Source organism: Amblyraja radiata, chromosome 3 (assembly GCF_010909765.2).
Source record: "Amblyraja radiata isolate CabotCenter1 chromosome 3, sAmbRad1.1.pri, whole genome shotgun sequence".
NCBI classification, from domain to species: domain Eukaryota; kingdom Metazoa; phylum Chordata; class Chondrichthyes; order Rajiformes; family Rajidae; genus Amblyraja; species Amblyraja radiata.
In genome coordinates this window covers 19,744,662-19,762,810 of record NC_045958.1, presented here as the reverse complement: position 1 = coordinate 19,762,810, position 18,149 = coordinate 19,744,662, and the positions used below count along the sequence as shown (strand labels likewise).

General features: G+C 43.2%; 1 protein-coding gene across 1 annotated transcript in view; it reads right to left on the bottom strand.

Annotated features, from left to right (window-relative positions):
- man2a1 (mannosidase alpha class 2A member 1) overlaps positions 1 to 18,149 on the bottom strand; it is a 107,419-nt gene that overhangs the window by 12,607 nt on the left and 76,663 nt on the right. Inside the window, exons 18-19 of the mRNA XM_033017411.1 lie at positions 12,444 to 12,585; positions 4,936 to 5,069 (exon numbers count right to left, since the gene is read on the bottom strand). Of these exons, the coding sequence (XP_032873302.1) occupies positions 4,936 to 5,069; positions 12,444 to 12,585 (276 nt within the window). The remainder of the gene's footprint in view (positions 1 to 4,935; positions 5,070 to 12,443; positions 12,586 to 18,149) is intronic.

Sequence of the window (18,149 nt, the reverse complement as noted above, 5' to 3'; positions counted from 1 at the left end):
TGATCCACATCAACTCTGTCTATCCCTCTCATCATTTTAAAGACCTCTATCAAGTCCCCCCTTAACCTTCTGCGCTCCAGAGAATAAAGACCTAACTTATTCAACCTTTCTCTGTAACTTAGTTGTTGAAACCCAGGCAACATTCTAGTAAATCTCCTCTGTACTCTCTCTATTTTGTTGACATCCTTCCTATAATTGGGCGACCAAAATTGTACACCATACTCCAGATTTGGTCTCACCAATGCCTTGTACAATTTTAACATTACATCCCAGCTTCTATACTCAATGCTCTGATTTATAAAGGCTAGCATACCAAAAGCTTTCTTTACCACCCTATCTATATGAGATTCCACCTTCCATAAATTTTTATATTGGTGTCATTTTGGATTTGCATTCAAAACTAGAAAATGCCATAAATTTTTCTGAAAATCTCCACTCACATCTCAACTTTACAGAATCCAACTCCAACTCTCCCTTCCCCTTTGTTAATTTTCATCCATATATGCATATATGCAGTTTAATGTGGATAAATGTGAGGTTATCCACTTTGGTAGCAAAAACAAGAAAGAAGATTATTATCTAAATGGTGTCAAGTTGGGAAAAGGGGAAGTACAAGGGGATCTGGGGGTCCTTGTTCATCAGTCAATGAAAGTAAGCATGCAGGTACAGCAGGCAGCGAAGAAAACGAATGGCATGTTGGCCTTCATAACAAGAGGAGTTGAGTACAGGAGCAAAGAGGTCCTTCTGCAGTTGTATAGGGCCCTAGTGAGACCACACCTGGAGTATTGTGTGCAGTTTTGGTCTCTAAATTTAAGGAAGGACATTCTTGCTATTGAGGGAGTGCAGCGTAGTTTCACAAGGTTAATTCCCGGGATGGCAGGATATGCTGAGAGAATGGAGCGGCTCGGCTTGTGTACTCTGGAATTTAGAAGGATAAGAGGGGATCTTATTGAAACATATAAGATTATTAAGGGTTTGGACACACTAGAGGCAGGAAACATGTTCCTGATGTTGAGGGAGTCCAGAACCAGGGGCCACAGTTTAAGAATAAGGGGTAAGCCATTTAGAACAGAGATGAGGAAACACTTTTTCACACAGCGAGTTGTGAGTGTGGAATTCTCTGCCTCAGAGGGTGGTGGAGGACGGTTCTCTGGATACTTTCAAGAGAGAGCTGGATAGGGCTCTTGAAGATAGCGGAGTCAGGGGATATGGGGAGAAGGCAGGAACGGGGTACTGATTGTGGATGATCAGCCATGATCACATTGAATGGTGGTGCTGGTTTGAAGGGGCGAATGGCCTACTCCTGCACCTATTGTCTATATCCAAGGATATCCAATAGTAGGCTGCTGTCTCCCACAGCCACCTTCGACATTGGGCCTCTTGTCCTTTTTGCTGAAATATTACATTTTCCAGTTTCTCTGACGGTTATACCTGTTCTGACGCTGCTGCTTTCCATTCTAGTGCTTTTCAGGTGTTTTTATTTCTCAAGTGAGGGCTTTACCATACAGTAAGAAAGCCTTTGATCATCAGTTCCAATTCCCACACTTCTGTTCTCATCTCTCCTCCTCCCTCTGCCGATGGTAGGGTTTCTCTTGTCCTTCTGTTCTGCTGCCTCAACAACTGATGGATCATGTTCTATAAATATTGATTGTTTCAGCTTAATGGTACACATCTTTCTCTCTCCACTCTTTTCAACATTCCATCTGTTCAATTTGCAGACTGTGCTTCAGTTTCTATCTTCCAGCTGGTCTTCATCTTCAATGTACAATGATTACATAATGGAGATTTCTAGATTTTATTGCAGATTTCCACAATACACAATATGTTTCTGTAATAATATCAGACGAGGATTGTGTTTCTCCCAATTTAATCTCCTTCAGTTTTCCATTTATCTCGTTGGCCTGTACAATTGTTTCTTTTGTCAATACACCTCCACTGACTTCTAACCCATTGAAGAATTTCTCTTTCGTTCTTCCTATTCCTCCCTTTGTCTGTTGCACCTTAAAACATGGGTGATGCTACCTGAGATTCAGGGACCTCACACAATCTGCAATATAAACACTTGGACTAAAAGAGTGGTCCGGAGACTGGATATTCTGAAGAAATGGCTAACTTTCAGGCTGCCTTCGGGTTTTCCACATTTTACAGGCATTAGTCAGGAGCATTATGAACCTCTCCACATTTACGTCTCCTACACCATCCAGGACAAAGATACCCACTTGATTGGGACTCCATTCACTTCCTGCACTATTGGGACACAATAGCTGCAACACATAGACTCTCCAAAATCCACTGCAGCAACTCACCAAGGCTTCTTCCATATTACCTCCTAAATCCACAGCTTGTGACACTTAATGAAAAAGTGCAAGAGACTCATAGGAATGTTACTCCCTGTAAGTTTATCTTCAAGGCAAGCTTGCCCGAGTTGAAGATAGATTTTAATTGCCTTACTATCTCACAGTATCCGATTCACAACTGATAATTGATATTAGTTGGAAGAAAATCGGGCTAGGGCTCATGACAGAATAATAATAACAATAGTGTTCAATGGATTGCCATCGAGAAATTCAGTTGCATACAAGGCACAAACCATTGTGGACTACTGAACAGGCCTTGCACAATCCAGGGTCTTGCCTTTGCAGGTTTGCGCAGAGTGAATGATCGAAATGGAGTAAAACAGGACTGGATCCTGAGCCAGGATGAGCTTGAGATATCAGGGTGATGGAAGTGCCATTGCCAATCCCTTGACAGTGGATTGGAGTCTGGATTTGTAATAGTGTTGAGGGTTGGGTTGTTGGACAGAAAGAATGAGAAATTATTGCCATTGAGTCAGAATTAGGGAATGGTGCAGATGGAGTTGATAAAGGTGACATGGGTGATGGTGTGGGAGGCTAGAATAGAGAATCAGGGTGAGGGGCTGTTACAACAAATTGTATTCTAGATAATGATCATGTCGAGGCTGTGTAGAGGTTAAGTGGTATTACCAGTCCAGTTGCCTGATCGTGGTGGGAGGAACCAAGCAACTAATTGGTATACGGATCTGCAAGCTGGAAGTGCCATGACTGGAAATGGTTAAAGTGGGATTGCAGGCAGTGGATAGCCAGGCACAAATTTGCGGGAGACCAAACCAGTGCAAATAACACTGAAACACGTCTGAAGGGCCTGTCCCACTTGGACGACCTAATCCACGAGTTTAGAAGACCCTAGACGAGTTGAAAAAAATGTCAAGGTCATGTTGACTCGCCGAAGTAAAAGACCTCCTACGACTATGTCTACGACCTACTACGACCCCCCTCAACCTCAGTCTTCCACACCTAAGACCAACTACGACTATCTAAGAGTGGAAAATGATCACATGATAAAATGGTATCATGTTTGCATTTTTTTTCTCGGTCCAGTTACCGACCTACGACTACCTAAGACCACCATCACAACCTACCTACGAGTAAAAAGTATCAATTTATTCCATGCCAACCTTTTTTTTAACTTGTGGACATTTTTTATCAGGCTGGAAAAAACGGAGCAACCTACTTGAGGCCACAAGTACGCGGAGACCACTCACGAGCATGAGGAAGAGTTACGAAGACCTCCTACGACCTCGTGGCGACCATGCTGCGAGTACGAGTCAAGGGCATACTCAGCAGAAGTCGTCAATAAGGTCGCGAAAGTGGGACAGGGGCTTGACTATCATGGTGAAAGAGTGGATGTGTGCAAGGAGAAAAATTGATTATCGTTTGATGCCTCAAAATTTGTTTGAAACTGAATCACAGTGTGACACTGAAAATATAAAATATAACTCTTGCCAATGCAGCACTCCCTTAATACTTTGTTTAAGTAGGTGGAATTATTTGCTCATGTCTTTGGAGTGGGATGTGAACCCGTTATCTTGTGACAAGCGTACTATAATTCAGAAATTAAAAATTACGCGTCAAAAATTCCTGTTGTGAACTTGTGATAGAGGGGAGTGGAACTGAGCTCTACCTGCTTTCAGTTGACCTCATTATTAGCTATTCTGATGACAGACAAAGGCCTATTCATGATACCTTGAATTACTAAGATCATATAGTTGATGCAAAGAATTATAGATCTAGTGTGAAGATATAATTCTGATATGAAATATCATTTAAAGTCTGAGGAAGGGTTGCTGATCCAAAACATTGACTAGCTTCTCTTTCCAAAGTTGAGGAATAGATCGGATAGAGTCTCTTGCCCAGAGTTGGGGAAACTAGGACCAGAAGACACAGGTTAAAGGTGAAGGGGAAAGGATTTAATACGAATCTGAAGGGTAACATTTTTCACACAATGGGTGGTGGGTGTATGGAACAAGCATCCAGAGGATGTAGTTGAGGCTGGGACAATCCCAACGTTTGAGAAACAGTTAAAGACAACTACATGGATAGGACAGATATGGACCGAGCGCAGGCAGATGGGCCTAGTGTAGCTGGGAAATGTTAGCCGGTGTGGGCAAGTTGGGCTGAAGGGTTTGTTTCCACACTGTATCACTCTATGACTCTAAGATGCTGCCTCACTGGCCAAGTTCTTCCAACATTTCTGTATTTGTTGCAGATTCCAGCTTCTCAACTTTCTATTTAAAGATTTTCTATTTAAAGACTGGCTGGGGTCCTCTGTGTGTGCTACAGTATCTGGAAGACAATCAAAATGTTTTCCACTTATTATGACCTTCGCAACATTGGGCTCAGGTGGCTCACAACCATCACTAACCCCAACATTGATTAGGTCATAAATAAGAACTTTGACTCTAATTCTTTACGCATAAAAAATTATTAAAAACAAACAAAAAGTCATGTTTCATTACATTCTCTCTCTATTTAAGTTTCTTTCTAAGTTTCAATAACACAATGTTTTCGTGTGATGTGCATCATTTAAAACCATACTTCAGGAAAAATAATACTGCTGCTGCATTTCTAATCTTACCAGATTTACTCCAATTCTTTTTTCCAATAAAACTCTGAATAAATTGGCTGTGACTTTATTATCCTTAAGACCTTGACCTAGGCCACGATTGTCATCTTGCATCAGTCTGCGATCCATTATGACTTCCAGTTGACCTATTAAAGTAAAAATTGTGTTTTAACATTCAGGAATATCATTATTTGGCAGGATCACCTTAAATGAAACACAGATTAGGTATATTTTGCATATTTTTAATGAATCATATGTATAGGATTCTTGCAAACAAACAGACCAATAAATAAATCCATGGCCAGTGAGGCCCACCGTAAATTGGAGGAGCAGCACCTCATATTTTGCTTGTGTATATGAACATTGACTTCTTCAATTTCTTGCTTTCTCCCTCTTTTCCCTCCCCTTCCCAGCTCTCCCACAGCCCTCTGTCTCCGCCTCTTCCTTTCTTCTTCCCGCCCCACCACCCCCACATCAGTCTGAAGAAGGGTCTCGACCCGAAACGTCACCTATTTATTCGCTCCATAGATACTGCCTCACCCACTGAGTTTCTCCAGCATTTTTATCTACCTTCGATTTTTCCAGCATCTGCAGTTCCTTCTTAAATAACTAAATCCAATGTACTTTTCAAAGTGGATTATTTATATCTGCAAGTAACTCTGCTTATTTCCAACATTTTCCACCAGTCTGCAAATTGATAGCAAATGTGACCACAACTTTCAGTTCAGGACACCATGATACACTCTGAGCAAATAAGGTTCACTAAGAAGCTAAGTGCAATTTTGGACTTGATTTTCCTTTTCAGCTAATTGAATTGAATTGAATTGAATCCTTTATTTGTCATTCAGACCTTTCGGTCTGAACGAAATGTCGTTGCCTGCAGCCATACATGTAATAATAAACAACACACAATAAACACAAATTAACATCCACCACAGTGAGTTCACCAAGCACCTCCTCACTGTGATGGAGGCAAAAGTCTTAGGGTTACTGTCTCTTCCCTCCTCTTCTCCCTCTGCGCTGAGGCGATACCCCACCGGGCGATGGTAAGTCAGTCCCGCGGTTCAAGCTCCGCAGCCCGGGGTGGTCGAAGCTGCCGCCCTCCAGTCCAGCGGACGCAGCTGTTGCCACGGGAGCTCCGGAAAACAGGCACCAGCCTGTGACCTGCGAGCTCCCGACGATGTCATCCACTGGCCCGCGGCCGAGCCCCGGATTCAGGTCGCCGCCGCCAGAACACCGCCTCAGCCACCGGAGCACCGTCTCCGCTCCGCACCGGGCCGCCCACACGGGAGCGTCTCAGCTCCGCACCGGGCCGCCCACACGGGAGCGCCTTCCAGCCGGGAGCCGGGCCGGCCACACGGGAGCGCCTTCCAGCCGGGAGCCGGGCCGGCCACACGGGAGCACCTTCCAGCCGGGAGCCGGGCTGCCCACACAGGGGTGTCTCAGCCCCGCGCCGTCCACCCTCACCGGAGCGCCGAGTCGTGCCGCTGCCCGAACGCTGCCGCAGCTTGAAGACGGTCAGCCTCGCGTTGGTCCTGGCTGGCTCTACCTCTGGAGCCTCGAGGTCGGTCGCAGGTTGGAGGCCGCCAGCTCCGCCATTAGGCCTCAGCTCAGACGGGGGAAGAGAAGGGGGATACGACAAGAAAGTCGCATTCCCCCGAAGGGAGAGACAGAAAGCCCTGTTTCAGCCCCCCCCCCCCCACACATAACACAACCAGGGAGCGCTGACCTGTGCGCGGCTGCCCAGCCAGCAGCTGTCTGTCTTTTCATCTTTTTTTTAATTTTTAGTTAGTTAAAGTGTTTTTGTATCTGGAGTTCTAGACTTTTTATGTGGGGGGTGGGGGAGGGGGGAAGGGGGAAACTACCTTTCAGGGTCCCTACCTGGTCGGAGAGGCAGCTTTTCTCCGGGCTGCAGTTTCGACCCGTCCTCGCGGCCTACCAGCGGGCCTGGAGCGGTGTTTCCTGACGGGGACCGCCCAGAACCACGGCTTCGGCAGCGGCACAGCGCTGGAGCGCTATCGTGGAGCGGGCGATGCCTTGCCCGGGTCGCCGCGCTGGAGCTCCGGTGAGCTGAAGACCGCCGGGAACAACATCGCGGAGCTGCGGGTCTGAGGAGCGGCCGGCTGCGGGCGGCGGCGCCGAACTGTACACCGGGAGCCTGGGATCTCGCGACGAGATCGCCAGTAGTGGAGCTCCAACCGGCGCGGCCTTGTTGGCTTTGGAAGCCGCGGCCTCCTAGTACGGAAGCGGCCGTTCCAGGTGTCCCAAGCCGCTGTGAGGATTCTCCCGACGCCGGAGCACCATCACCCGGCGAGAACGGCCAGGAACATCGGGCCTCCGTAGAGGCAACTGTGGAGGCCTCAATTGGCTCGACTATGGGTGAACTGGGGTTGGGGACTGGACTTTGTGCCTTCCCTCATGGTGGGAGCCATTGTGGGGGGATGTTCTTTATGTTTAAATCTCTTATTAATGTTATGTCTGTATTCTTTCTTTATGTGCTGCATTGGCAAGAAGCATTTCACTACACCTAGGTGTATGTGACCAATAAATAACCTTTGAACCTTTTTTTTTTAACCAAAAGTTTAACTGAACAAGACAAAAAAAAAACAACACAAAAAAAGTAAAAACAGACAGACTGCAGGCGAGCCGCAGCCGTTTCACAGCGCCGCCACTTCCGGAAAATTCGAATGTATACAAAGCAGTAGCAACTGACGACCGGCGTGGAAGAGGGTTTATGGCTGCTTTAAGTAAATATCTACTCTGTATATAGTGTGGGCTTTATGCATGTAATTATGGGAAGAACAAACAACAGAACAAAGTTAACAGGATATTTGGGCTTTAAGCCCACATTGTACAGATCTGTTTTGATGTTGTCTATATTCAAAGGTTCATGGCTATTATTGACAGTAGAGATTGCCAAACAAAGCTTAATGCCCTTGCTGGGATGTTCCACGCATAGTACTAATGCATGTACCTGGAGTTAATATATTTAATTGGCAACTATAGATGAGTTAAGAGCTTTGAGACAATGCCTGCAGATGCATCAACGTTTAGGAATATATCATTTTTCAGTTCTTGTCTGTAAGCTTTATGCCTGCCATTAAGTGCTACAGTGTAGGCTTTATGCCTGCAGCCCAGAGATATGTGAAACTTGTTGGTTAGGGGAGAGAGACATGATTTCTAGTTATTATTTTTCAGACCTAAAACAATAATCGGCTCCATTACCAGTAACCCAACAATACTGAAATTGTTGATCAGAGGGCAGCGTAGTGGCACAGCAGTCGAGTTGCTGCCTTACAATGCCAGGGACCAGGGTTTGATCCTGACTACGGGTGCTATGTGTACAGAGTTTGTATGTTCTCCCTATGACCACGTGGGTTTTTTCTGGATGCTCCAGTTTCCTCCCACACTCCAAAGACCCACAGGTTTGTAGGTCAATGTAGATCAGTGCCTCATGTAATGAGTCATGCTTTTGTAGTTACGCCCACTAGCTTATTAGCGTCACGATCTACTGCACTCTTCAGTATGAAGTTAACTCTCAAGTAAGAGCTTGTAGTTGTTTATTCTAAATAAACAGTATATAACCTTTCCAAGGTGTGAGATCTTTATTATTACACGGATTCAAAACCAACATGGTGTCAAAGTTTACGATCTCACCCTCCGATAATTATATTGTTTTTATCTTAGTTTATTTTTTTAACCACGATTATGACTGCTGCTCTGAGAATGCCAGATATCTTGGTGTTTGATGCTGATCTTGCAGAACGATGGCGTGTGTTCGAGGAAGATTTCTCAATCTACATTGATGCTGCTTATCCGAACGCAGCACCCGCTCTTCGTGCCTCGATTCTCCTTAACTTAGCAGGCACTGAAGCAGCACGACATGCCAGAAGATTTCGCTATGCACCGGCTGGTGTGGATGAAAATAACGTACAAATTCCAGCAGAGTCCATCCGTGGTCCTGAGTGCCTCCTACGTAAATTCCGACAACTATGTGAGTTATAAATTAATGTGAGCATTGAACGACATAAATTTTTCTCAATGTGTCAAAAACAAGAAGAACCAGCCGAGCTCTATGTCAGTGCACTGAAGCATGTTGCTAGTCGTTGTGATTTTAGAGAAATTGAATCTAGTTTGATAAGAGATCGATTAATGCATGGCATATTGAAAGATAAACTACACGATGAATTGTTGCATGAAGTGGGCCTGACCTTAGAAGCTGTTGAAAACCGCTGTCGCATAGCTGAGTTAACCAATGCCCACATTAAAACGCTAACATCTCCTGCTGCTCGTGAAGTCAATGCAGCCAGCGCGTCTAATCAAATTACTACTCGACGGTTTCAGGGGCCAGTTAACAGCCTATGAGGGATTACTAATTGCTTTAATTGCACAGCTTCACACTGCAATTCATGACCGGTGTCCGGCATTCGGAAAAATCTGCAGGCTCTGTAACAAAAGAAACCATTTCGCAAAATACTGCAAATCGGTTACCAACAGATTTCAAATGAGACAGTCAGTCAGTTTGTTAAATCAGAATGAATATCCTAGCTCCCAGTTCCCACAAACAGATGATGACAGCACAGAGATTAATGTGCATGCTTTGTCTGGTTCAGCGTCCAAGCTCAATCCCAAGGTTAAACTGCTCATTAACTGCAAAACTCTCTATCTTAAGGTGGATTCCGGGGCTCGCTGTATCGCTATCTCTTTGGCTGTCTTCAAACAGATACAAAACACAGAAGCTCTAACTCAGACAACTGCTTCACTTATCTCTTTTAATCTCTTTTCATTCCTATCGGCCATCCATCTCAAACTCAACCCCGAAAAATGCAAATTCAGAGTGAATGAGGTAAAATACCTAGGCCATATTTACCAAGGACGGCCTGAAAACTGATCCAGCGAACACCAGTGCCATTAATGAACTCCCAGCACCCATTGACGTGCCTAGCTTGCAGAGGTTCCTTGGCATGGCAAACTATTTGAGCAAGTTCATTCCTGATTTCAGCAAAATGTCAGCCCCATAATGCCTTCTCACACACAAAGACACTGCTTGGGCCTGACATGAATAACAACAGACAGCATTTGACACTCTTAAACGGCATATGTCGGCCACCCCTACTATAGCGTATGATCATAGACTGCCTGTTACACATATATGTGACACCTCACAACATGGCCTGGGCGCTGCATGCCTTCAGACTGATGGTCATGGCAATAAACCTGTCGCCTATGCCTCACGCACCATGTCTGACACAGAACAACGATACGCCCAAATTGAAAAGGAATTTCTAGCGGTTGTTTTTGCCTGCAAACAGTTCTACAATTTCATCTTTGGTCGCACAGTTGCAGTTGAAACCGACCACCAACCTCTTATCAGCATTTTCAATAAACCTATTCATAACTCTCCAGCGCGCCTACAACGGATGTTACTACAACTTCAAAAATATGACATCGTCCTCACCTACAAACGTGGAAAGGATATGCGAGGATATGCGAAGACCTGCGAGGATCTGCCCTCACAGGATGATGAATTTATCGTGATGTCCGTATCCTTCATCCCTTCATCATGTATGGAGGACTTAGTTGCCCACACTGCCACCGACAAGACCCTACAGTCCCTAACCTCTGTCATTAAGCGTGGCTGGCCAGACAAGCGCTACAACGTTCCTTTGCCAGCCCGACTTTTCTTCCCTGTTCGGGACAAATTGGTGCTACAAGACGGGATTGTTTTAAAGGGCACAAGTCCGTGGTTCCTGCTTCGTTGCATCACCGGTATTTCGACGCTGTCCATGCAGGACACCCAGGCGCTGAAGTCACTGTTTCACGGGCGAAAAGCATGTTTTACTGGCCTGGCATGGCCGAATACATCAACGACCATGTGGCAACTTGTGCTGTGTGCAATAGCATGGCACCTCATCAACAAAAGCAACCACTTCTGCCACATCCTGTACCTGCGCTCCCATGGTCTACAGTGGCAGCTGATTTATTTGAGTGGCACGGCAAGCAGTACCTGGTGCTCGTGGATTCGTATTCAGGGTGGTTCGACATTGATTCTCTCAGCAGCCCCACTTCCAGCGGCGAGATTTCAAAATTATCATGTCATTTTTCAATCCATGGATCTCCAGGCAAGCTGTTGACTGACAATGGCAGCCAGTTAAACAGTCAACAATTCAGAGAGTTTGCCAGACGATGGAATTTTCACCACATCACCAGCAGCCCTAAGTATTCACACTTTAAGGCTGAACGGGCTGTCCGTAGTGCGAAACGACTCATGGAGCGCTCTCACAGGGCCAAGTTTGACGTATTCCTGGATTTGCTCAACTTACGCAACATTTCCCGTGATCCTGCCTTAGGTTCCCCTGCTCAACGATTATTGTCAAGGCAGACCCGTACCCCGTTGCCCGTCGCAGAACAAACGTTAATCGCACATGCCTTTCCACCTGAGGATATTCAAACCAGGTTACGACAGAAGCGTGACATTCAAAAAAAATGGTTCGACAAGACGAGCAGGCCTCTGCCACCATTGACCAAAGGACAGGTGGTCCGCTTACAGACTGACAAAGGCTAAGGGTGATTTCTGGTCTAGCTTCGGAGCCACGCCCGTGCATTGTTAGAGCCGATGGCGGCATCTACCGACGAAACAGACAACATCTTCTGCCTGTGAAGGAGCCAATCCCTCCTCCTTATTATCCGGATCGTACAAGTTCATTTCAATCTGCATCTGGTGACCCTCACATGCTCTTGCCAGCACAACAATCCATGCCTGTGACAGTTCCTCTGTCTGTCCCATCTTCGCCTGTGCCACAGTCTCCTGCTTCGACCCCAGAGGCGTTGGTCCACTCCCCCACGGTGGTGAAATCACCAACTCTGTCCCTCCAAGAGGAATGGAGATGGCCTCTATCGCACATGTGCCGGTCGTGTTAGCAGGCCGGTTGTGAAGTATGTTTGACTTTACATACGTTTGTCATCGGTTGTGATTTTTGCTTTGCTTAGTTATGGGTATAGTGCTATTGATTCTTTAAGAGGGGGGATGTAGATCAGTGGCTCATGTTATGCTTTTGTAGTTGCGCCCACTAGCTTATTAGCGTAGCAATCTACTGCACTCTTCAGTATGAAGTTAACTCTCAAGTACGAGCTTGTAGTTGTTTATTCTAAATAAACAGTGTATAACCTGCCAAGGTGTGAGGTCTTTATTATTACAAGGACTACATTAAACCAACAGTTAATAGGCTTTTGTACAATTATAAATTGTCTTTCATGTGTAGGGTAATGCTAGTGCATGGGGTGATCGCTAGTCGGTGCTGATTTGATGGGCTGAAGGCCCTATTTCTACGTTATATCTCTAAAGTCGAAAGCAAAGTAAAGTATAGGAGAAAGGTGTGAGGAGAGAGGTGCAAATGGTTTCAGCCATCAGGACTGAACGTCCTGATACTATTCTGCAAATATCACTTAGTACTCAGAACATTGATCCAAATCCTTCCTTGTTTGGCTCGAGTTAGAAGAAAAATGTGAATAAGACATACCATTCCTCAGACTAGCGACTCCCAATGACTGAGCAGAATGCAGGGTCAAACGAACATCATTGTCTTGTATGTAGGCAGTTGTTGTAAGAGGGTAAAAATTTGCTTGAAGAGGCAGTTTGCTCAAAGTCTGCCTTGGATGCATCTAAGATTGAAAATTGAACATGATCAGTTATTTTTTTTAGTTAATACTTTCTACAAATAATATTTTAAGGATAATTCCTTCATGTTCTGCATGTACAGTCCTGAGGAATCTGAGCTATTAAATCAAATCAAAGTTATTTATTTCAGTGAAATCAAAGGAGGTTTTACAAATTTGAAGTTGCTGGGAACCCAGGAAAAAATGCTCTTTGGGCTGGAGTAAAATGTAGCATGAAAATCATTGTGATTATTTGTTCATTGACCAATTGCTGAGCAGGTTCTTCAGGATAGATTAGAACATTGCTGAGCAGGTTCTTCAGGATAGATTAGAGGGTTTCAGCAGCAGGCAGAGGTCGACAGACTTGGATTGTTTTGTCTGGAATGTCGTCGATTGAGGGCAGACTTGATAGGAGAATCTAAAATTGTGAGAATCATAGATAGGGTCGACAGTCAACATCTTTTTCCCAAGGTGGAAATGTCCAACACTAGAGGGGATAGCTATAAGGTGAGAGAGGAAAGTTTAATGGAGATGTGCGGGGCAAGTCTTTTTGTGGTGGAGGCAGATACGATAGTGGCATTTAATAGAATTTTACATAGGCTCATGGAAGTGCGGGGAATAGAGAAATGGATCATGTACAGGCAGACACGATCTCTTTAACTTGGCATCATGCACAGTATAAACATTGTGGGCCAATGGGCCCTATAATAGCCTCCTATGTCCAACCATCCTGACATGTTAGGATGCTGCAGATATAAATTTGCAGCATCTAGAACCTTCCTTCCATTTTACCATCAGAAATAATACCGACGTTCACCAATGATCAATTCAGTTACTTGGATAATTAATGCCCAGATGCAGGAAGACTGGATAACATTCAGGCATGAGATAATAAATGTCTTACAACATTCTTAAGGGGTTGGACAGGCTAGATGCAGGAAGATTGTTCCCGATGTTGGGGAAGTCCAGGACAAGGGGTCACAGCTTAAGGATAAGGGGGAAATCCTTTAAAACCGAGATGAGAAAAACTTTTTTCACACAGAGAGTGGTGAATCTCTGGAACTCTCTGCCACAGAGGGTAGTTGAGGCCAGTTCATTGGCTATATTTAAGAGGGAGTTAGATGTGGCCCTTGTGGCTAAAGGGATCAGAGGGTATGGAGAGAAGACAGGTACGGGATACTGAGTTGGATGATCAGCCATGATCATATTGAATGGCGGTGCAGGCTCGATGGGCCGAATGGCCTACTCCTGCACCTAATTTCTATGTTTCTATGTCAAGGAAAATTAGATCCACGTAATGCAATGCAACATATCAAGCAGAATATTGTCAATGCAATGACAAAATCCCACAACTTAACTCCTGACTGACCAAAAATTGACAATATTCTGCTTAATATGTTACAAGTAATTATTGAACCTTTTTAAAGTGACTTTTAAAATAATAGGCTGTGTGGAATCTGCAACAACAAAAAAACATTTTCTTTCACAAACAAGATTAATCCAAGGACATAACTTGTTTCCTATTTTCCTCTCCAGAGCCTTTGCAGTCTGACAGTCTGCAAATTATTTGAAGAGGATAAAACATTTTTCAGCTTCATATGCTCAAGGTTCTTCCATGTAACATTAACCCATGCAGTTTTTGATCCCCTTATTTAAGAAAAGACTAGTATTGGAAGCAGCTCTGAAACAGATTCACTGCTCTGATTCTTGAGACGGTTGTCCTCTGATAAACAGCTAAAGAAATTCAGTTCCATGTTCTTTGGAGTTTATGAAGAGAATGAGGGGTGATCTAATTGAAACAATTAAAATCCTAAGGGAGATGGGGGTGGCATGACAGGGAAGATGTTGAGATATTATAAATGTTATTATTATGAATAATAAATCTCTGGAATTTTCTACCCAGAGGGTTGTGAAGGTGAAATCATTGGCAGCATTTAAAAAGAAGGTACCAAGTTTGTGAAAAGTTAGGGAAATAAAGGGCTACTGGGAACTGGCAGTGAACTGGAACTGGAAAAGGAGAAAATTAGCCATAATATTGAAAAGCAGGGTAGTCGTGAGAGACCTACTCTTGCTCTTATTTTCTTCTCTTGTTATGTTTTTACATCTCTATTGCGAAACTCTGGCAAACTGGAATTTAGCCATGTTTGTTGGCCTTCCTGTTACAAATGAGCATATGGCCACTTAGGAATGTCTATATAAAAAGGCAATTTTCTGTCACACGGCAGAGACTCTCTCGACATAGATATGAATACAGTAACCATTTCCCCCCAAATCATTCTGAATGTATAACATTTTTGTAAAGGGATTTTTTCCCCCATTCAATTCCACACTGTTTCTATTTCAAATGAAAAAGTCAAAATTGTCTCAGTTTACTATATGTTTTTGCTCTTCTGCAAATGTCATTCCTATCTTTTTGTGTGAATTCAAAAATACTGAATAATGCAGTACAGAATGTAATACCTTCCTGGTCTGTATTCATTATTCCCTATAATCTGAGTGCTCAATCTTCCATATGTAACTTGGAGAAAAGAAAAAAAATCAAATTGGCTTCCACAGAAATATTGACGTAAAAATAAAATGACGGTCATGTATGTGATATGTATAAAAACAAGAAAATTAGAAAAAAGGAATAATTGAACTAAAGGAATAAAATGAGTACTTTTTGAAGTGTTTTATATTACATTAGTTGCTGTATTACTTAGTTTTAATAAAATATTTTAAAAGGATTTCTGAAATGTGTTGCTCTGCATGTCTTAGTTGGTTTTACCCTATCCTACCTAAACCAATTCAAGTTAGATGTGAATAGTATGTATCAGGAGGGACAACCTATGAAGCCTTTTTACCCCTTACAATGCGCATCAGGATTGTGACACTTGCCTAAATGATCAAAAACACTCAAGAAACTTAGCACTACATAGAAAAAAGCTGCTCACTTAATGTTGGTGTACTGAGGGATAGCCAAGTCTATCTTTCTTGGCTAACAACCTAACCTTCGGCCTCCAAACGCAGGTAAATTTCCGTGCCTTATTTTTGAGTACAAATAGCGTCTTCATCGCCGGGAAATACGGTACCTTAATAATGTGACTGCTTTGATCAAGGATCTGGCAATGTGTACCAACTGAGAACTTGGTGTGAAGCCTGGGGTAAGACTGTGAACTTATGTCGCACTTTCTCTAAAGCCTTAATTAATATCAATCCAATGATATGTAGCTTAATGATGTGTAATTTGATTTAAGTGGGATCTTATTTAAGTGTTATGCAGACTCCAAAACTCCTTTGGTTTTTTCATATTTTGAATTTGTCATAATAAAAAGTTGTCGTTTTATGGCTTTATCCACCAGCATTTTTACATCCTTTTAATCTGTACACTGAAAGAATGTGTTTATCTGCAGCACTGAACGAACTTCGGAAATGTATCAACTCACACTTAATGATGCAAAATTCCATTCACCAGTTTTTTGGCATGTACTCTCCCATTTTATCAACATTTCTTGCAGCTGTCTCTGGTTTTCTTTTGTATTTTTTGAAAAAATCTCCTCACTTTACATAGTAAAGTGCAGTATGGATATGAGTGATTCCAGAGTTGATCCTATGTAATGCTGGCGTCTACTTCCAACTTTTTTAAAACAAAATTATGCTAAAGAGTTACAGCACCGGTTCCCCCCTAGTTACAGCAAGGGTCCATTCCTGAGAAATGTTTGTAACCTGAACAGATTACAAGTTGAAGATATGGCTACAAACTGAGTTTCCAGGCAGCAGAAGATGCCAGCAGTCATCATCCCACTGGTCTCCCAAACATTCATTCATATGCATTTGTAACCTGGGAAGGACCTATAATCTGTTTTCTGTCTATTTGTTACCCTCTGCCTCTAGACCTACATTTTAAGACTACTTCCTGAGAAGATTAAGGAGAGTCGGTATGACAAGGAGGACTCTCTCGAACTGCTACAGGTGCACAGTAGAGAACATGCTGACCGGTTGCATCGTGGCTGGGTTCGGCAACTTGAGCGCCCAGGAGCAGAAAAGACTGCAAAAAGTTGTAAACACTGCCCAGTCCATCATCGGCTCTGACCTCCCTACCATTGAGGGGATCTATCGCAGTCACTGCCTCAAAAAGACTGCCAGCATCAACAAGGATCCACACCATCCTAGCCACACACTCATCTCCCCGCTGCCTTCAGGTAGAAGGTACAGGAGCCTGAAAACTGCAACATCCAGCCATAGCCATCTTCCCCACAGCCAACAGGCTATTAAACTCAACTCAATCAAAACTTTGAACGTTAATAGCCCATTGCACTTTATCTGATTATTTATGTGTATATATATATATATATATATATATATATATATATATATATATATATATATATATATATATATATAAAATCAATAGTATATGGTCACACTGATCTGTTCTGTATTTATTTATGCCTACTATATTCTGTTGTGCTGAAGCAAAGCAAGAATTTCATTGTCCTATCTGGGACACATGACAATAAACTCTTGAATCTTGAATCTTAAATACACACAGAAAATTGAAAGTACTCAAAGCGTTTGGCACTATCTGAAATGCTTCAAATATATCACCCTTTTATGAAAGCCTGTATACATTAATACAAACTAATTGTAGGTGGAAATCTATTTCCCACATTTCAGCTCTCAAACCCTATTTTTCTAGATAGAGCAAAAACATAGTTCCTCTGGTCCTTTACTTCAACCCCACTTCATATTTAATGGATTTTCCTTAGTCATTTCTACCAGCACCACCAAGGTTACATCACCAGTCAAAATTTTCCCTCCCTTTTCAGCATTCAGAAGGATTACATCCCTCATGACTTCCTGGTCTGCTCTTTCATTCCCACATATCCCTCTCGTCATGGGGCACTTCCAATGCAAACAGTGAAGATGCACCAAATGTCTTTCACCTCTTCCTTCCTCATCATAAAGAGACCCACACAGTCTTACCAAGTTAATCAACAATTCACCTACACTTCATCCAATCTAGTGTAACACATACAGTGGTTTTCTCTACAATGGGGATACTAAATGACCATGAGCTATTGGTTGCCTGTCATTTTAATTCCCTATCCCACTGATCTTTCTGTCTGTTGTCTCCTGCACTATTACACAAGGCCCAAGTCGTGCTTCAGGGACAACACCTCATCTTCTGTGTAGGGATGTTGTAGCCTTCAAATTCTCCAACTTAAGATAACTCACTCATTCTTTCTATCCATAATGAACTGGCCGGTTCTGTCTTATCATTTTGGCTCAGATTTTTCTTTTTCTATTAGTATCGTTTGGTCTGCTGGGTATGTCCCCCAGCATATTATAACACATTACACACATGAAGCATCATATACACTTCTAATTTCTACCTTGACTGCTATGTCACTCATTTGATCTCTTTCTAGCTATAATATTCCCTTTGTTTTATTTATCAGTCTCTAACTAATCTGCCTGCTGAAAATTAACTTGTTTCTCTCACCTTACCAGTTCTCAGAATGGTAGGTGCTTGGAATAGGCTGCCAGGGAGGTGGTGGAAGCAGACATTTAAGAAGTATTTAAGACAG